General features: G+C 46.5%; 2 protein-coding genes across 2 annotated transcripts in view; both read right to left on the reverse strand.

The window, feature by feature from the left end:
• Positions 1 to 21,550, reverse strand: part of LOC137428086 (uncharacterized) — a 951,578-nt gene that overhangs the window by 58,225 nt on the left and 871,803 nt on the right. The gene's annotated exons all lie outside the window — the stretch shown is intronic.
• On the reverse strand, positions 10,859 to 13,412 carry LOC144892146 (uncharacterized). Its single transcript, XM_078777378.1, has 2 exons — positions 12,409 to 13,412; positions 10,859 to 11,882 (listed from the first exon to the last, which is right to left on the reverse strand). Exons 1-2 carry the CDS (start codon positions 13,410 to 13,412, stop codon positions 11,459 to 11,461), a joined length of 1,428 nt encoding a protein of 475 aa, XP_078633504.1. The 3' UTR covers positions 10,859 to 11,458.

Here is a 21,550-nt window from a genome sequence, read left to right on the forward strand (position 1 = left end):
TTTCCCCTATACCAAATTAGTCTCCACAATCCCTCTAGCCAAAATTTGCCATCACCCAATTCATCATCAATCCTCATAAGGAGGAAGAGATGGAACAACAAAGCACAATGTCACACCCACGTCATGATGTGTCTCACATTCCAAACATTTGCATCAAAACTAATAAAACAACCTGGCATGGTGTGGAGTACCTGTCACCTCAGGTGAGTGGATGCAGATGGTGCGAGGAGACTTCAATCCTAGCTATCCTCTAAATGACTTTAACACACGTTACACTACCCGGGGTCTTTCCCTGCCAATCCATTGGCCAACTTACACTATGGGTTCTAAAAACCAATTCCCATTGACCAAACTGTGGTGCTTCTCAATTTGGGGTCTCACTCCCCCGATTCATCTCCCAGTGCCCTTGCACAATTTCTGGGCTGGGTCGTGTAGCTCTCCCAGCAGGTCTACCCACCTGCACACCTCCACCACTGCCGTTGCCACCCGAGCTTACCTAGCTCCTCGCCCTGACCTATCTAACTGGGGAAGGCCCCTCCTGGCTCTGTCACCCCTCGGTGCCCCCTGGCACTGGGCTACCCGGGTCCGTCCTCCGGATCCTCGGGCCCCATCCACAACAACTCTACCGGCTCCCAGAGCCCACCTGCGGCCTCACCTGGCCGACATCCTTACAGTGGTGGAGTGCCCAAACCAACTACACACACTAACAGGCTACACGCCCAGCCATTTCCACAACACTAATGCACCCATCCAAAGATCATTCTTCCACCCGCACCACAGATGCCAATATCCAACCACAATTTACCTGTACCCTCTACCTAACACTTACACTACCCGCCCCGGGTATTCGTGATGGGGGTCCACTCTTCCCCCATTCACACCTTCGCACCATCCACTCCACTCCATAGTTTCCACCATCTCACTCCACGACCATCCATTCCAATACTCCACATACTCCACACTCCATGTATTTCACACAACCATTCTCCATTCACCTGTTCATTTGCACACCTGTGCAATCACACCTGTTCCTCACACACTTTTCACAATACACTTCTGAATACACCTCCAACACTCACACGGCATCATCTAAACTACCTGTTGCCCTGCTAACTTAGTGCTCCCCGTCTTCCCTTTAAACTAAACACATACCACGTCATTATCATCCACCCTAATCTACCTGCATCCCCACTACAGGTATCAGTCACTACCTCACCTTAACGTTACCTAAGGTCATCTTCTAGGTCCCTATCATTATATCCTAACCCTCCCGGGCTAGTTTTCACTGCCAAACCCCATAAATCTAGTGCTCCTTTGCCCCTGTTGTGAGGGATGGTGGATTGGCCATCCCATCACATGGGGCATCTCTTACTATAAATTTTGCTCGTCCAATTTCCACAAATCAAAAATTTTCCAATTACTGCCAATTCTACTCACTTTTCTAAATTTCGGATCAAAAGCACTATCACTATTATCATCATCACAGTCCGCTACATCCTAGCCTCGGTGCGTCATGACATCATTAAACTCGGCTTCGTAAAGCCGAGCAATGAATTCGGGTGGTTTGGTCGCCTGCAGGTTGGATCCGTCCGGCTTTCGGTTCAAGGGAGGTGGTTTGGTCAGGACGAGATTCCACGCACCATCTCGGCGCGGCACCTTGCGGTCCCGGGCTCGCCCGATCAGAACCCCGTTCCCCGCGAGGGGGTACCGTCCGCTTCCTCCCACTCGCCCTTGAACCGGACCGGTCGCCTCGCCCGCCAAGGCCCGGACTCGAACGTGCAGGGCGGGGCCAAGCCCGAATCGGCAACGACGCTTCGAAGAGAAGCGACGCAGCATCGATCCGCGCCGGGCCTCGCATCCAACAAAGCACTCCGCGCACCGAGTGCTCGCATCGGCTATCCGTCGCCCTAAACGCTAACCCTTCCAATGTCGATGCCTCACTTGCATACGCCACCCGTTTCACACTCACAAAACCTGGCGTTCCAACGCCTCCAGTGCATCCCACACACTCCGTCCATTCCACCGACGCACTCCCTGTTACACACCACTCCTCTCACGCACACTTGCCGTTCGCACACTCTCTTAACACACCTCGTGCACCGCCTTGTGCACTCTCCCTCGGTACGTACTCCGTACCACTCACCATGGGTGTGCACCCTTGCATCCACCCACTAACGCGCTCACACGAGCTCTCCCACACCCGCGCCATGACCAACTCAGGTGTGCTTCCTCGCACACCCTCAACCATTCCAAGCATGCATTCTCGCACCCGCTCCACCACCAACTCACTCTCCGGGTCACTCTCACCCTCGCACGTACACTCCGTATCGCTCTCACTCCCTGTGTCACACCCCGACATGCATTCTCGCTCGCACTCGGTATCACACTCACGCTTCGTAACACGCTCACCCCTGGACGCACACTTTTTTTTCGCACGCATGCCATTTCCACTCACACGGGACCCTTCACCAACGCCCGGGTGCCATATTGACCGCAATCGTGCGACAATTCTTTTGTCGCCAAACATCCTTCTACAAAATCTACCCGCACAATATACAGCACGACTCACCTGGGGGATCCTTTTCTCCACGCGCACCTGCAAACTCTTTATTTGGTTAGTGAGCATATCATCATGATTTGAGCAGGGACTTTGTACATATTCCATCTTTTCCTCCCGCCGCGAGTGGTTATCTAAGTCCCAGGTCTCTTCAATTTCAATGCCCACTTCCACTTTTTCTTTACTCACCTCGACGACCGTTGGCTTTAATAAAATTCCCTCTACCTCATCGGTCGCCGGCTTTTCCAAACCCCGTGTCGCGATTTCTACCCCCGTCATTGTACCCGCGCTTTCCTCCGCTTCGCTCAACCAGCGCTTCTCGACCTGCGTTACCTCCTCGTACACCCGTGGGACCTGCTCACCCAACCCGCGGTCTCTGTCCCTCTGCTCCATTTCCTCCCTATCGGCCCTCATTCCGTTTATTATTCGCTCACTATCAGCCCTCACTTCGTCCCTCATTACTCCCAATTGCTCACTATTAGCCCTCATTCTGTTTTCCATTCGTTCCATACTGTCGTTTTTTTTCTGCATTTCCACCATGAATTGGGCCATGAAGGCTTGCATTTGGACCACGCCCATTGGTTCCGCGGCCGTGGCCCCCTCAACCACATGCGTGAGAGCGCCATTTTGTGTGCCCGATACCACCTCAACCACATTGCCAATGTTCTCCTCCTCTCTTTCATCCACATACATTTCCCCAAGGTCCTGGGTCGATTCTACCCCGTCTATCTCTCCCACCGACATCCCGTCGCCTTGACCAGCCATGGCGCGATTTCAAAATTCGGGTTTTGTAAAACAAAGCAAATTTCGGCCGCTCCAAATTTTGACCAAATTTTTTTTTTTTTTTAGATGTTCTAAAAATTTGGTTCGGGCCTCGAATCTCACTCCCAGACACCAATTGTTACGCCAATTGTACAATTGTGTCCAAAATTTGGGCTAAATGAATTTAGTCCCAGGTCCGAATCCGACACTCCCGACACCAATTGTTACGATTCGCGGTTAAGGATGGTATGTTTGCCGAGCGGAGGCTCCGCGACCTAACAGTTTCCCCGATTCACCCGATTCACTTGAACGTTGGCCGTATCGCGCCACAGATATTCAATCTGGAAAACTCTAAAGCGACCGAATGCAAAGAGGAAGAAGAAGACGTACAGAAGAGTAACGGGATTTATTATTTACACACACAAGCAAAAGGAGCAGTCACAGTTATTTACAGGGGACATGAAAAGCAGGTGACACAGTGAAAATTACTAGCTTATCTAACAGGCTTAACTTATTCCCAGGGACAAGACAAAAGACAGACTACGACCACACTTACACGGGGAATGATGATGATAGGGATAGCAGGTGGATGGCTGGCAGGATAGGGAGGTCCAACTGGTCCTGCAGCACAATCGGCTCGTTGGGCAGCCGCCGTTCCTTCGCGGCCCTGCTCCAAACTGCCGTCCAGGCCCCAAGCGGCTGTCGAGTGTTGTTGCTGCTGTGGCGCTGCTGCTGCTGCTCCTGTGGACGCTGCTGCTGCTGTGGATGCTGCTGCTGGCGAGCAAGGCGACGACTAGCAGGCTTTGTGCTTCCCTGGATGATCTCCTTTGAACAAGAATCGCTGCTGGATGATCTCTTTTCTTTGCACCTTACCACGCAGCTCAGCTCAGCCTGGTCACTCTTGCGCGCGCGCTCTTATAGCGCCGCCGGCGATTAAGCCGCCGGCCTTCAGGACACGCCCATCGGTGTGCTCACATCGGGCCTGGTTGGTCGCGTGACCCTCTGGCTCCGCCCTTGATGACGACGGGCGGGCACGCCTTTCTTCCCCAACCCTGCCTCGTGGCCAATGGCGGCAATTGTAGCTGGCAATGCGAATGGCAATTGATGAAAGGGGAAATGGAGGTTTTTGGGAAAGGGAATGAAGGGAATCTATCTATTTCACTTGGTGCAATGGAGTGTCATTTTAATGGAAGACAAGGCCTTACCCTAAAACACATAATAAGGATATAAACTACTGAACAAGGGTATTATAGTGTCCTTCAATGTGGTGTTTCATGGAATTAACTACCGGGATGCCCTTTTTACCTTTACACAACTCTGGAGGCAGGAGGGGCCATATTCAAACAATGTTACACAACAATTTACCACAATACAACACAATAAAAAAAATACAATCCTCATCTATCTATATATATATATATCTATCTATATATATATATATATATATCTATATATATATATATCTATCTATATATATTGTAACGATTTTGAGAAGTGTGTAACGAATTTGAGAAGTGTAACGGTTTTTGAGAAGTGTAACAATTTTGGAGGAAGTGTAACGAATGTGAAAACGTTACAATGTGAACGTTACAAAAGGATGGTAACACCCTGTTAATGTAAATAATGGTCGCAGCCGTCCTCCTAGTTAATTCCATGAAACTTACACGCAGGTCACGATATATCTTTTAAATAGTGTATTTCCTTATTCCATGTAGGCTAAATATGTGTTTCCCACTAGATTGACTTTGCATTGTATCAAACAAAATAAGCGTAGGCCCTTCCAATTTCCCCAAACATCTCCGCTCTCCAAAGTTCCTTTCAAAAGGGGAGTTGTTTTCAATCCCGCAGGCCGCCATTGCCCATGTGCTTTGAGTCGGAGAAGAAAGGCGTGTCTCCACCTCGTCATAAGAGGGGAGGAGTGAGCCAGCCCTAACAGCCAATCAGCACCACGGTGAGCGACCCGGTAGGCGTGCCCTCGGAGCCGGCGGCTTGATTTCGCCCGAGGTGATAAAAGCGACTGTAAGGGACTGCTTTACCAGAGGCCTTGCGAGATGACCTGGGAGATGAGCAAAGAGGCGGCACCAAGAGGAGTGGTGAGATGCGAAACGCTCCAAGCCAAAGAGGAGAGGTACTCGGCAAGGAAACCAGCTTTGGAGAGACGCGCTGAAAGGAGGGAGACGGCTCCACCACAAGAAGAGGAGCAGGTGTGCCGAACCAGCGCGTGACGTCTACCACAGCGGATACGCGACGGAGGGTTTTCCCGCCAAAACCGCGAGGAATTGAGAGCTGCTGCCTCCGACTTTGCCTCCCTCTCAAGCAATCCACCTCAAGCCCTACCTGCCTGTATTATCCCCTGTGTAAGTGTGAACGTCCTGTCCTGCTCGTTGTCTTGGGGTTAAGTAAAAATGAATAGTGTAAGTTAACGATTCGCTGTGTTACTGCTTCTTCCATCCATTGCTTGTGTGTGTATAATAAATCTGTTCTTCCTCCGTATTCTTCTTCTTCTTCTTTTTCATTCTCTTTCGGTCGCTTTAGAGGTTTCCCGATTGAATATCTGTGGGGCGATCTGGTCAACGTCGGGTGGAATCGGGTTCTAATCGGGGAGTAACTGTTCGGACGCGGTTAAATACACCACCGCTCGGTCAATATAACATCTAAAGCCGCGTCTGTAACAATATATATATCTATCTATATGTATATATCTATCTATCTATATATATATATATATATATATATATATATATATATATATATATATATATATATATATATAGTTGTGGATATGAGGATTGTGTTTTTTTTTTTTGTGTTTTTTTATTGTTGTAAAAATATCGCCCTCCTTCCTCCAGTTGTGTATAAAGGTCAAAAGGGCGTCCCGTAATTAGGTCATAAACAATCACGTTAGCCAATCATAGATTCCCTGCTTGTTGGTAGTTATTTCCTTATTCTGTGTATTAGGCCTTGTCTTCCATTAATTGACACTCCATTGCACCGAATTCAAACAGATAGATCCCCTTTCATTCCCATTCCCAAAGCCTCGATTGCCAACTGCATTCGCCACAGCTGCTGGGCGGTTTTCACCGCGACTCCATTAGCCACGAGGTGGGTTCGGAGAAGAAGGGGGAGGAGCTGCCGAATCCAGGGCGTTGGCTGCCCCTCATCATCAAGGTCGGAGCCAGAGAGCCCGTGCCGACCAATCAGGGCTGAGGCGAGCTCACCGATGGGCGTGTTCTGGAGGCCGGCGGCTTGATCGCCCGTGGCGTTATAAAAAGCACGCGCGGAAGCCTTTGAGGGAGGAGTACTGAGAAAGCATTGAGAGAAGAGTCCAGACGAGCTTGGTAAAGGCAGAGGAAGGGAACCCCACGGAGAGTTGCGCCCGTTAAGAAGTTGGCTCCACCAGCAGTTGTTGGCTCCACCAGCAGTTGGCTCCACCAGTAGTTTGGCTCCACCAGCAGTTTGGCTCCTCCAGCAGTTTTGGCTCCACCAGCAGTCGGCTCCACCAGAAGTTGGCTCCACCAGCAGTTTTTGACTCCACCAGGCAGCTTCGACCCGTGACCCCGCGGGAACCAGATTGCGGTGGCATCGGTGGCCGTCGAGGTACAGCCCAACGTCCCGTGCGGGATCAAGCCCGGACCATCTGCCCCAGCTGAACCTTCCCACTCCTCCTTCCAATCATTCCTGCCTGCAAATTCCCCATTCGTGTGAGTCCGCCTTTTGTTTGTTCTGTCCTGGTATGGGTGTTAATTAAGACTGTAATAGGTAAGCTAGAATTTTCACTGTGTCCTTCTGGTCCGTCCCTCTTTCTGCTTTATTTTATTATACTTCCTCCTCCTTGGTTTCTTTTGATTGTAAATAGCAAATAAATCATCTTCGTATTTCAAACCCTTTTCGTCTTCTTCTTCTTCACATCCGTGTCGTCTTTGTCTTTTCCCTCATTGAATATCTGTGGCACGATTTGGCCAACGTTTCAGGATCGGGTCTAGTCTTGGTAAACGGCTCACGCCGCGGTTCGCTTCGCTCGGCGCAACATCCATTACACTGCGGCCGTGAGCGGGGGGTGTTCCTTCGCGTACTGGGAAGCGCTGGTATTTAGGTCATAGGACTTGTCGGCCTAAAACCCTATCCAGCGCCGACCGGGCGTGGCGTCATACCCCCGGGACCACGTCGGTCCGTAACAGACGAGGGGCTTAATCCCCCCTCGAAGGGGACCCATAGGCCGACGTTGGGTTCCGTAACAATATATATACAGTCACGTGAAAAAGTAAGTACACCCCATGTAAAGTTTTGACTTTTTCAACATATTTCAACATACCGGTCTTTGTTCTTCATTTCAACAATATTGATAGATAAAGGTGATATAATATAACAAATATCATGAAACATTTACATTTTGAAGTCCATTGTATCAATTAAATGAAAGTAAATGCAAATTTTGCATGTGGAAAAAGTAAGTACACCCCTACATTTATCACTACTTCAAATTCCTAAAATTAGAATCAGGTGCACCAGCTCAGGTGCAAATGATTAGAACATCGTTAGAGAGGATCTTGGAGGAACCTTTCTTATTTAAACCTCAGACATTTAGTTTGGTTTGCTCTTTGTTGTTGAAGTGTGCGTCGTCACCATGCCTAGATCAAAATAGCTCTCTGAGGCCTCCAGAAAGCAGGTTTCGATGCCTCCGAGTCTGGGAAGGGATTTTAAAAGATCTCCAAACAATTTGAAATCAATCATTCGACTGTCCGGAAGATCATCTTCAAGGGGAGAAGATTCCAAACAACTGCCAACTTGTTCAGGCCAGGCCGCCCCAGCAAGTTTAGCCCGAGAGCAGACCGCAAGATGCTGAAAGAAGTCTCTAAGAACCCCAGAATGTCATCACGGGACCTACAGGTAGCTTTTGCCACCGTTGATGTCAAAGTGCACAAGTCTACCATAAGAAAGAGGCTGCACAAAGTTGATCTGCATGGGAGGTGTGCCAGGAGGAAACCTTTGCTGTCCAAAAATAACATCAGGGCAAAACTAAAGTTTGCCAATGAACACCTACGCAAAGCCCAGCACTTCTGGAACAATGTGCTCTGGACAGATGAGTCAAAGGTCGAGCTATTTGGCCACAGTATTAGAAGACATGATTGGTGAAAACCAAAGACAGCATTTGACTACAAGAACCTAATACCAACTGTAAAGCATGGTGGTGGAAATATGGTTTGGGGCAGCTTTGCTGCATCAGGGCCTGGGCAGCTTACCATCATATAATCCACTCTGAATTCTTCATTGTACCAGAAGGTGCTTGAGGATAATGTGAGGCCATCTGTCGGTAAGTTGAAGCTCAACCGAAGGTGGACCTTGCAACATGACAATTACCCTAAACATACCAGTACATCCACCAAGGAATGGCTGAAAAGAAAGAAATGGAAGGTTCTGGAATGGCCAAGTCAAAGCCTGGATCTAAATCACATCGAGTTGTTGTGGGGGGATTTGAAACGAGCTGTGCATGCAAGAAACCCCTCAAACATCGCACAGCTGAAAGAATTCTGCATGGAGGAGTGGGCAAAAATTTCTCCCAGTCGATGTCAGAGACTGGTAGACAGTTATAAGAAACGCCTACTTGAGGTTGTTTCTGCCAAAGGGGGCAATACCACCTATTAGAGCCAAGGGTGTACTTATGTTTTCCACATGCGAAATTTGCATTTATGTTTATTTAAATTATACAATGGACTACAAAATGTAAATGTTTCATGATATTTGTTATATTATATCACCGTTATCTTTCAATATTGTTGAAATGAAGATCAAATAGCTGTATGTTGAAATATGTTGAAAAAGTCAAAACTTTACATGGGGTGTTCTTACTTTTTCACATGACTGTATATATATGTATATATTTTTCTTTTATGAAAAGTACATTTATTTATTGTACAGTGTTTAATTGGAAGAAGCCTATTCCTTTTAATTCAAACGTGTTGATTTGATTTTGAAAGGGAGTGGAGACGTGCTGCTTGGTTGCCCCTGGCGTCCGTTTGCACACGGGCACGCCCTGCGAGAATTGTCATTTGGACAAATTTCAAACTTGTTCAAAGCTCTCAGACAAATAAAATGAAATACACTCAATGCTGACCAATATTTGTATTTATGAAGCTTAAGTACGCAATTAAAACTAAAGTGTTTGCAACATCAGATCGAGGCTCTGGGAAATCCACTTGATTTACACAAATTACGTACGCAATTAATTTTGCTTTCACACTACTACTCAGGACCTACGGGCACTTAACTGTAGAAAGGGCATACATCCGGTCATGCCCAACCCGGAGACCATACTATCTGCCGTGCCACCAGATACAAAGTGTGACTCAGTCATAGCCTTGTGTTCAGCATTTTCTCTGTCCATCTTGAGGTGGTGTTGCCGCTTTAGAATAGGTACACCTTATCCCTGCGCATCGTAAGAGCGTGACCAAGGGTTGGCGTCAGGAAGGGCACCCAGCCATAAAAACATTGCCTCAAACAGGGAACCATGATTGTCATGGGGCCCGCAAGGCTAACCCCTGCTCTGGCGTGGAAAATGGCCTTAAAACGATCATTCATTCATTCATATATTATTCTCGAGGAAAAATTGCAGTATCTCTTTGCATTCACATATGGAGAACGCCAGCTTACGTGGACAGTATTACCACAGAGTTTCACAGATAGCCAACCATATTTTCAAGGGCCCTCCACAAAGATTTGTTTGGTGTTCAAATACCCCGGGGGATCCACCTTAATTCAGTATGTTGACGATCTGCTAATCTGCTCATAGAAAAAGGAAAGCTGCGAACAAGATACAATCGTGCTCTTGACAGCATTAGCTCATAAGGGACATTAAGTAAATCAGGATAAGTTACCGTTCTGTGAGACGGAAGTTGTCTATTTGGGTCACACACTCTCAGGATGGACAAGGAAACGAACAACAGAAAGGATTACCTCAGTTTCGCATATCTCGAGACCAAAAACAAAGCGACAAACATTAATCCAATATAAACTCGTGTTGCTTTGAGCATTTTAGAGATTTTCACACTCGGTATATTAAACGTTTCTCTCCGTATGCACATATGTAATAAACAATCCATATTCATTGATACAGGGTTTGTTGTTCTTTGATACGAAGACCATTTCTGCCACTGGATAAGGTCCCACAGTTGACAGTGCATGTCAGAGCAGAAACTCTACCATGGAGTCGAAGGAACTGTCCATAGATCTAGTATAAATCAATATGAAGGGTATTAAACAATATGGACTGACACCGAATCTTCCTGGAGCTGGCGATCCAACCAAACTGAGCAACCAGAAAAGAAGGGCCATGGTCAGGGAGGTGACCAAGAACACAATCACCACTCTGGCAGAACTAAAGAGTTCCTTTGCTGAAATGCCAGAACCTGCCAGAAGGACAAGTCCATGCAGCATTTCACAAATTGAGGGTTTATGGAAGAGTGACTAAATGGAAGCCACTCCTGAGAAAACCGCACATAACAGCATGCCTGGAGTTTGTAAAAAGGCACGTGAAAGACAGAGCATGAGGCAAAATATTCTTTATTAATATTAATATTCAAAATGTTCTGATGAGACGAAAATCAAATTATTTGGCCTGAATGAAAAGCACTATGTCCGGCGGAAGCAGAGCATAGCTCATAACCCATCCAACACCATCCTTACCGTGAGGCATGGAGGTGGCAGCATCATGCTATGTGGATGCTTTTCAGTGGCAGGAAATGGGTGCCATTTTGGTGATGTGAAGTCAAACAAGTCATATTCACATTCAAACATTCACAATGTGCTCATGTGTTTTAACGCAGATTGAGTGAGTGAAAGACATTTTGCAAATCGTGCATCAGTGTGGACATTGTCTCGTGTGACTTGTCAAGTAAATTTTCATGCTTTTCATGTGGAATGACCGATTCAAAGATTTTCTACAAATTGTGTTCTGGGCCCAGTCCTATTCTGCATTCATAAATGATCTCTCTTCTGTATTTATCCTGTCCAACCTATGGATGCTCTCCTGCCTCTAATTCCTCCCCACACCCATTGTTTGTCCTAGCCTGCGTCTATCTCTTCCACGAGCCTCTGCTACGCAAAAAAAGGTAAAATAAAATGTGTTTCATGAGCTCAATTTATTTAATGAAGGATTTTACACAAATTTGGCATTTGCATGCACACTCTCTTTGTTGGTAATCTCCTTGTTCTCCATAGTGAATTCCATGCGTTTTTCAGGTGGCATGACCGATTGAACGATTCTCCACAAACTGTGCATTTGTATGGGCGTTCATCATTGTGAATGCTCATGTGCCTTTTAAGGTGGGATGATCGATTAAAAGATTTTCCACAAGTTGAGCATTTGCATGGGTGATCAGCATTGTGAATTCTCATGTGCCTTTTAAGGTGGGATGAGTCACTAAAAGATTTTCCACAAGTTGTGCATTCGTATGGGCGTTCACTGTTGTGAATTCTCATGTGTGTTTTAAGGTTGGATGATCGATTTAAAGATTTTCCACAACTTGCACATTTGTATGGGCGTTCATCATTGTGAATCCTCATGTGCCTATTAAGGATGGATGACTGGTTAAAAGATTTTCCACAAGTTGTGCATTTGTATCGGCGTTCATCATTATGAATTGTAATGTGTTTTAAGGTTTTGGATGGGGGAAGATAAGAGATGGTGGTGAACAGCTGTTTTAAAGACCTGGAGGGTGGAGTGGGATTGAAGAGAGTGAGGGAGTTTGTTCCAGAGGCGGGAGAAAAGAGGAATGGAGGAGTGAAGGTGAGCAGAGTCTTGATTTTGGCAGTTTGACCATAAGAGGGTTGCAGGCAGATCTTGTGTGACCTGTAGGAATATTTGCGGGACAGAGCCCAGAGAGAGCTGGGGGGGCAAGGCCAGAGAGGAGTCGGTAGAAGATGGAAAGACCACCAACCTGCCTGCGGTGAGTGAGTGAGAGGCTCTTGGAGTTAGCTTCATCGCGGGAGATTCCAAGCTTCATCGCCGCGATCACCGCGGGGATTATCGATTAAAAGATTTTCCACAACTTGTGCATTCGTATGGGCGTTCATCATTGTGAATTCTCATGTGCCTTTTAAGGCTGGATGAGTCACTAAAAGATTTTACACAAACTGTGCATTCGTATGGGCGTTCACCATTGTGAATTCTCACGTGTGTTTTAAGGGTGGATGACTGATTAAAAGATTTTCCACAACTTGTACATTTGTATGGGCGTTCATCATTGTGAATTCTCATGTGCCTTTTAAGGTTGGATGACTGGTTAAAAGATTTTCCACAAGTTGTGCATTCGTATGGGCGTTCACTATTGTGAATTCTCATGTGTGTTTTAAGGGTGGATGACCGATTAAAAGATTTTCCACAACTTGCACATTTGTATGGGCGTTCATCATTGTGAATACTCATGTGCTTTTTAAGGATCGATGACTGGTTAAAAGATTTTCCACAAGTTGTGCATTTGTATCGTCGTTCATCATTATGAATTGTAATGTGTGATTTTAGGTAAGATGAGTCATTAAAAGATTTTCCACAAATTGTGCATTTGTATAGGCGTTCATCATTATGAATTCTCATGTGTGATTTAAGGTTGGATGATCGATTAAAAGATTTTCCACAAATTGTGCATTCGTATGGGCGTTCATCATTGTGAATTCTCATGTGTGATTTAAGGTTGGATGATCGATTAAAAGATTTTCCACAAATTGTGCATTCATATGGGCGTTCACCATTATGAATTCTCATGTGTAATTTCAGAGTGTATGGTCGATAAAAATATTTTCCACAACTTGTGCATTCGTATGGGCGTTCACCATTGTGAATCATAAAGTGCCTTTTAAGGGTGGATGAGTCGTGAAAAGATTTTCCACAAATTGTGCATTTGTATGGGCGTTCATCATTATGAATTCTCATGTGTATTTTCAGGGTGGATGATTGATTAAAAGATTTTCCACAAATTGTGCATTTGAATGGGCGTTCATCATTGTGAATTCTCATGTGCCTTTTAAGGCTGGATAAGTCACTAAAAGATTTTCCACAAATTGTGCATTTGTATAGGCGTTCATCATTATGAATTCTCATGTGTGATTTAAGGTTGGATGAGTCATTAAAAGTTTTTCCACAAATTGTGCATTCGTATGGGCGTTCATCATTGTGAATTATCATGTGTGATTTAAGGGTGGATGATCGATTAAAAGATTTTCCACAAATTGTGCATTTGTATAGGCGTTCATCATTGTGAATCATCATGTGCCTTTTAAGGCTGGATAAGTCACTAAAAGATTTTCCACAAATTGTGCATTCGTATGGGCGTTCATCATTGTGAATCATCATGTGCCTTTTAAGGCTGGATGAGTCACTAAAAGATTTTCCACAACTTGTGCATTTGCATGGACGTTCATCATTGTGAATGCTGATGTGCCTTTTAAGGCTGGATGAGTCACTAAAAGATTTTCCACAAGTTGTACATTTGTATGGACGTTCATCATTGTGAATTCTCATGTGTATTTTCAGGGTGGATGATCGATTGAAAGATTTTCCACAAGTTTTGCATTTGTATGGGCGTTGATCTTTCTCTCCTTTGTGAGCCTGGTGTAAATTATTTTGTGCAAACATTTCATTATTCATTTTGTTGTGTTTGTAAAAAGTCCTCTTGTTTGTTTCAGTTGGCGAGTCCTGCGGGCCTATGTCTTCGCTGTTCATAAAAGTAGGTGCTGTCTCCCTTGTGGATTCAATGGATCCACCTGTAAATACAACATCACATGACCTGTCAAAAAAATCTGATTTTGTTCAATACTCACAATATAATTCTGACGTACGTAAACAAGTACATGTGTATTTGTTACACTGAAAAAAAGTTTTTAAAAAACTATTCCTAATGTAAATATACAGTACTGTGCAAAAGTTTGGGTTTTCCCCATGACATTTATACTTCAGGGTAAATTCATCCAATTGTCCGTGATAGATCACTTGTTTCTATTACTGTAAATTGATTGTTTCACATGCATTTGTAAAGGCAAACTGATGAAGTAAACTGGAGAGTTCATAGAACATGATACCCACATGCAGTGTTCAACGATACACTTCAATTTTCATAAAATAATGATTTCAAATATCATCAAAAAAATCCCAAAGTTTAGCGCTGTTGAAGCAGTCATATAGACCACCTTTATACATCAACCTATTTGACATGTCTAAGTCCTATAAAACTGGATACTATTGGGAGTATTAAAAAGTGATTTTGTTCCACAGTGTTCAAGTACATAATTCAATTTAAATTTAAAAAAGATTGTAAAGGTCGAATAAATTAATTAATTCTGGATTTTACCACTGTTTTACCCAGTACATCACCCTGTCTTACACATTACATTACTTATTCATTCCTGTTGTTTGTATCCTTTATGAGGTCCTTCAAAACAGCAAGCTTCCTGTTTGGAATGATTTTCCATTTTGTTTGAATGACAGACAGACAGGCAGAGTAAAAATATTGTTAGTTTCCGCACGACCCTCCTGCCCTTTTTTTCCACTTCACACCTGGATTCTTTTATGGCGTCGATTTAATTAGCCAATTGATCCCCCATTTTTTAATGTTCCTCCTCTCTTCTTTCCTGTCCCTTATTGACTCTGCCATGCATGCCAGGCATTGTGTCATGAACTGCTGCAGGTCAAAACTCGTTGGTACAGCGGGCTCGGCGTCCGCCGCCACGTGCGAGACGCCCCATTTTCTTCCCCTGCTGCCGGCCCCTCTTCAATTCTCCCTTCGTCTATCAGCTCTTCCTATGGGTCCTGGGTCATTAATTCTTCCTTATCATCTACCCCATCTTCTAACCCCACTGGCATTCGACCGCCTTGGCTAGCCATGGTATGAATACAAAATTTTGGATTTAATAACTAAATTTCGGTCGCTCGTAATTTCGAGAATTTTGGTGTCCAAAAATTTTGTCCAGGGTTCCAAATCCACACTCCTGACTACCAATTGTTGTGGTTTTCCACTGCCCTTCCTACCCTTACCAAGGGGAGATTAAGCCCCTTGCTCTTTCTGGGCCGGCGTAACCGAGACTTGAAACGCACCTTCCAGGCAAACGCAAGGTAGGGTTTCGGGACCAGTCTCGCATGTACCTAAATACCTGCGCCGCCACGGAAGCGGGGAAGCAAGCCTCGCATGAGCCACGTGTAATTCGAGTACACCGAGCGGATTGCGTACCACAGGGTCCGTGCTGTTTTCTAGTATTGGAACCCGATTCGAGCGGTTCTATTCGTACCACGCTTAGTCAATGATGGAAAACACGAGATGGTCGAATAAAGGAATAACAGGATTTAATTACTATTATTTACACAATGTACAAGTCGGTAGAAAGCAGACACAGAGCAGAACTTAAACAGTCTTATGCTTAATACCCAGACACGGGCCCGATCACACTCACAGAGGGGAAATGCAGGTAGAATGGTGTTCACGCACTGCCTCGGTCGTCCAGGAACGTCGCCCACGTGGCAGGTGGTAGAAAAGGATCCTCGCAGCGCGTCTCTCGAACAAAAGGGCAGATGATGAGGCAGGAAACTGAGAGGGGATGTACGAGTCTCTCGGCGGCTTTCCACAGCACGTTGAGTCACCGGCGCGCTATCACCCGCCTAACCCAATGCAATAGAGGCTCAACCTCAAGCTCAACCGAGCGTCACTTTAATACGAGCGCTTATACTTGGTTCATGTGCGTCTTTTCTCTGATCTCGAAACTCTCATCAATACTCGCCTCTCCAATAGCTCAATGCACAAGCTCACCTCTCCCCGAACTCCACTGCCCAAACTCCACTCACTCAACTGCTAACTCTGGTGGGGGCTTTGCGTGACGGGTTTTATTGCCACGCCCTGAGCCCTCTCGAACGTTCCAACCACGCCATGTGACGCATGGCCGCAGCTACTCCCTTTGAGCCCTGATTGGCGGCTTGCGCTTACCGTCAGCTTCTTCGCCGCCCTCATTCGGTCCCGACCCGACCTGCCAGGCCTGCCTCGTGTTAACTCGCGCCAAAAAGCCAAAGGCAGCATAAAGAGGCATAAGGCAATGGAGGCGGCATAAGGCAATGAATAAATGAATGATTCTTTTTTAAGGCCATTTTTCCCCGCAAGAGCAGGGGTTAGCCTTGCGGGCCCCATGACAATCATGGTTCCCTGTTTTGAGGCAATGTTTTTATGGCCGGATGCCCTTCCTGACGCTAACCCTTGGTCACGCTCTTACGATGCGCAGGGATGCGGTGTGCCTATTCTAAACCGGGGTACACACCGTGATCATTCATCCCAGCAAGCTGGTACTCAATGTGCCGACCTCGGAAGGATGACAGGCTGAGTCAACCCCCCTGGCGTTAATTCAGTGATCGACGGGGATTCGAACCCAGGATCCTAGGATCCAAAGTCGGCACCCCCAACCGTAAAGCCAACAACATCTCGTCTTCAGTTGTCACACCCTTCCTCCCGTCCATGGTACACGGAATCTTGTGGTGAGGCTGTTGCCCTGAAACAACTTGCTTTCGTCTCCTGGAAAGCAAATCCAACGGAAGGAAATCTCATTTCCTTTCACAAAGCCCGAAACAAGTGTGTGTCCACCCTCAGGAGAGCCAGGAAACAATATCTCACCATTCTCAAGACCGAACTCTCTTATCTGTCTCCCTCTTCCAAATCCTGGTGGTGTCTGGTCAAATCTGTTTCTGGTGTTTGTTCCCCCTCCATCCCCTCCCTCACCTCAAACGGCTTAACGGCTGACTCCGCACGTGAAAAAGCTGAATGCCTCAACTCTGTGTTTGCCTCTAAATCTTGTGTCCCAAACCCATCCCTCTCTGTACCCACCGTACCCAGTCGTACCCAGCTGCTCCTGGACTCTGTGTCCTTTCCTCCTGACAAGGTGGTAAAGTTTCTGTCAACCCTCGACTCTGATTCTGCAACTGGTACTGACGGCATCAGCCCACGGGTCCTAAAATCATGTTCTTCTGCTCTTTCACTCCCTCTTTCTGTTCTCTTCACCCTCTCTTTTGCTCAAGGTCATCTGCCATCTGCTTGGAAATCAGCCAACATCACCGCTTTGCACAAAAAAGGTGCAAAAACAGATCCCAGCAACAACAGACCAATCAGCCTTCTCCCAATTATCAGCAAAGTCATGGAATCCATCATTGCTTCAGATATTAAATCTTTCCTCTTCTCCAATGGCTTGATCTCTGATCATCAATTTGGTTTCAGACCTGGTCACTCTACTCTGGACATGCTGCTTCTGCTTTCTCAACAATGGATGGAGGTCCTCAACGCCAAACAGGAAATTAGAGCTGTCTCCCTTGACATTTCACGTGCCTTCGATACGGTCTGGCACCCTGCTCTGCTCTCCAAACTCTCCTCCTTTGGTATCCATGGAAATCTCCATGCATGGCTGGCGGACTTCCTTTCTGGTCGTAGTCAACGTGTGGCCCTGAATGGGTTTCTCTCATCTCCTCTTCCTGTTCAGGCTGGAGTTCCCCAAGGTAGTGTTCTGGGCCCTGTGCTTTTTCTGGTCTTCATCAATGATCTCTCTGACTCTCTTGAAAATCCTCTATCTCTTTGCTGACGACTCTACTCTCTGTCGCTCCATTCCTCATCCCTCAGATCGGCAGTCTGCAGCCTCCTCACTCTCTGCAGACCTGGACAAAATCACAGACTGGTCAAACAAGTGGAACATGTCTTTCAATCCTGACAAATCTCACACTCTTACAATGTCTCTCTGAAAGGACTGACTGGACAACCCTCCCATCTACTTTCTCAACAATCCTCTCCAAGAAGTTCTGTCGCTCAAGCTTTTGGGTCTCACTATCTGCCATGATCTTTCTTGGGAAAACCACATTTCCAAGCTGGCCTCCAAAGCCAGTCGCCGACTGGGTATCCTCCCAGTCGCCGACTGTGCGAAGTCCTTCCTTGGCACACCTGAGCTCCTCACCACATACAAGGCTTCCATCCGCAGCTCAATGGAATACTGTTCCCCCCTCTGGGCTGGTGCTCCTGCCTCACACCTTGCTCGGCTTCATGCTGTTGAAGCCAAAGCTTTCAGAATCATTGGAATCTCCTGCGATGTAGTCAACGCCGAGGGCCTTTCACTCACTCACCGCAGGCAGGTTGGTGGTCTTTCTGTCTTCTACCGACTCCTCTCCGGCCTTGCTCCCCCAGCTCTCTCTGTGCTCTGTCCCCCCAATATTCCTTCAGGTCGCACAAGATCTGCCTGCAACCCTCTTATTGTTAAACTGCCAAAGTCTAGCCTCTCTGCTCACCTTCACTCTTTCATTCCCCTTTTCTCCCGCCTCTGGAACAAACTCCCCCACTCCTTTCAATCCCACTCCTCCCTCCAGGTCTTTAAAACAGCTGTTCACCACCATCTCTTATCGTCCCCCATCGAAAACCTTGATCTTTTCTACCCCCGGTAATTCACCCCAGAGTCCTTGCAGTGTTCATTTGTTTTAATCCTCTCCCACCTCCCCCCAAGTCCTCCCGATGTCCCTGCTCTCAAATGTTGTGTTTGTGTCCTTCCTCCTCTTCCCCCTCTTTTGTGTCCTTCCCCCTCTCTCCCCATCTTGTCTGCCGCCCCCCTTGTTTTTTGTGTGTCGGTTTGTCTTTTTGTGTGATTAATGGTAGCTCTTTCACGAGCCTCGATCTTGTATACCAAAAAAAAAAAAAAAAAAAAAATAAAAAACACCAGGCTAGGCGGCATAAGGCAATGAAACCATGAAAAGGACCTAATTCTCATTATTCTACTCAACACAAAACTAACACAGGAAAAGGACTATGCTCACAAATACGAAGAGATAACTGAACTATCGCGAGGCTACATGTTGTTGTGTGACTAAACTATGAGGGGGAAATTTAACCTTTATTGTACAAAACTCAAAACCGCAACACGATATATGCAGCAAGATATTTCAAGTTGTGGACGATTTTCGACATAAACTAGGTGGATGTGTTGGTTAGGCGCCAAAAACAACCAAATTCAATTTTGAGTCGGGTTCGGACCCAGATCTGACCTGCAAGTGGGATCCAAAACCTAAATTGTTCAGCCTGGCGGAGGTATGTAGACTTGCACGGGATGCTGAGCAACAAAGACATTGGAAAGTAATGTGTGTTCAGCAAACATACAAGAGCAACTGTAATGAATCCGGATGAAGTATCGGATAATAATGTTGAAGATAATCATTGCGGTGCCAATTACGATGACGTCACCATGCGTGTACTGTTCTGCAAAACAATTCACTAATTAATGAACAGGACAAGGGGGCAGATTTACACTGTGTTGCTCCAAGAGAAAAGTTCAATTACCTCTAATATTTGCCGTACCTGCTCGATTGGACCAACTGCCGGAGTGAGGGGGGAGAGGAGACTTGGGAGGGGGAGAGAAGACTGGGAGAGGGAGAGAGGAGACTGGGAGAGGGGGAGAGGAGACTGGAGGAGGGGGAGAGGAGACTGGGGGAGGGGGAGAGGCGACTGGAGGAGGGGGAGAGGAGACTGGGGAGGGGCAGAGAAGAATGGGGAGGGGCAGAGAAGAATGGGAGAGGGGGAGAGGAGACTGGGGGAAGGGGAGAGGAGACAGGGGGAGGGGGAGAGGAGACTGGGGGAGGGGGAGAGGAGACTGGGGGAGGAGGGGAGGGGTGAGGAGGAGTTGGAAAAGAATGAGGGTAGATGAGTAAAGCGACCCCCACTCTCCCCCGTGTGTGACCCACTCTCCCCCGTGTGTGACCCACTCCCCAGTGCAATGTGCGTGATGTGGGAGGGATGGGGGCGGGAAGTAGAGGATTTGAGCTCTTGAAGTCACATTTTACTTGAGATGTAATTACATATTTCAAGCTGTATTTCCGATGTGCACACACATGCATTCACATATTATCAGAATGAAATACATTGTGTAGATTACATCATTTGTGGATCTGATAAATTGCCAGGAATCATTTTGTAAAACGGAATGTGCAGATGCAGCATCTACCTCAATATGTCCAAATGTCACAGACGTCCATGCCCATGGGATTCCCACGTGTGACCCCACTGGTGAAATAATAATAGGTGCTAATAAAAGGTGTCCAATTAATATTAAATCGGAATTGACGATAGTACAAATTAAGAACAATGGGATACAACAAGGTATATTATTGTTGGTTAAAATATTTTATGTATAATGATAAAGGTGATAATTGGGTGGGCTGACGTCAGACGGCCATCACTGGGTGTTTCCTGGCGCCTTTCCCGCCGACACAAGCGGCTCGAGAGCGTCCCTCGCTCAGTCAATTTGCCGCCATGGTGGCCCGAGACGAGATCGTTTACCAGGCCAAGCTGGCCGAGCAAGCCGAGCGCTACGATGAAATGGTGGAGAACATGAAACGTGTTGCCAGAATGGATACAGAGCTGTCTGTAGAGGAGTGAAACTTGCTTTCGGTGGCCTACAAGAACGTTATTGGAGCACGGCGCACATCTTGGAGGATCATCAGCTCAATTGAACAGAAAGAGGAGAGCAAGGGCAGTGAAGAGAAGCTCCAGCTTGCCCGTGATTACAGGGAAACTGTGAGTTAGGTTGGTGAGGGGAGGCAGACATGTTTGCTGTTTAAGTTTGAGTCGTTGAGTTTGAATTTTAGTTCGTGTGAAATTTCATTGTTCCGAGCCAGTGTCAGGCCTGTTGTGATATTGGGTCAAACGTGTACCTGTGCTGTTCCATTTATATCGAATGGAACCTTGAAAGATATTTTCTGGTGGTTGTCTAAATTAATCCAGATGGCGTCAGGAAGGGCATCCGGCCATAAAAAAAAACATTGCCTCAAAAAGAGAACCATGACAATTACAACTACATATGGGCAGGGTACAGCCCGAAGTGGAGATCGGTTTCTGAGGTTTGGGACATGGAATGTAGGGACAATGACAGGTAGATCAGGAGAAGTGGTGGAAGTATTGGTAAGAAGAAGAGTGGACATATGTTGTGTGCAAGAGACGAGATGGAAGGGAAGTGGTGTGAGAGTGGTGAAGGGTAGGCAGGGACAGAAATACAAGTTTGTGTGACAAGGGTGCCTGGAGGGCGTGAATGGTGTTGGTGTCCTGTTTTCTGAGGAGTTTGTAGACAGTGTGGTGAGTGTGACTAGAGTGAGTGATAGGTTGATGATGGTGAAAATGATGATTGGAAAGCTCTTGGTGAACGTCATCTCGGGATATGCTCCGCAGGTTGGTCGAAGCGATGAAGAGAAGG

Source organism: Myxine glutinosa, chromosome 5 (genome assembly GCF_964187855.1).
Source record: "Myxine glutinosa chromosome 5, kmMyxGlut1.1, whole genome shotgun sequence".
Lineage (NCBI taxonomy): Eukaryota > Metazoa > Chordata > Myxini > Myxiniformes > Myxinidae > Myxine > Myxine glutinosa.

What these genes read in the sequence shown, in the direction of transcription:
- LOC144892146 (XM_078777378.1), bottom strand. Translation starts at nt 13,412, where the DNA reads ATGAGAATTCATAATGATGAACGCCTATACAAATGCACAATTTGTGGA. An exon ending in GACTCATCCAGCCTTAAAAG is followed by an intron (nt 11,883 to 12,408) that starts GCACATGAGAAT and finishes CATCCTTAATAG; the next exon opens with GCACATGAGGATTCACAATG.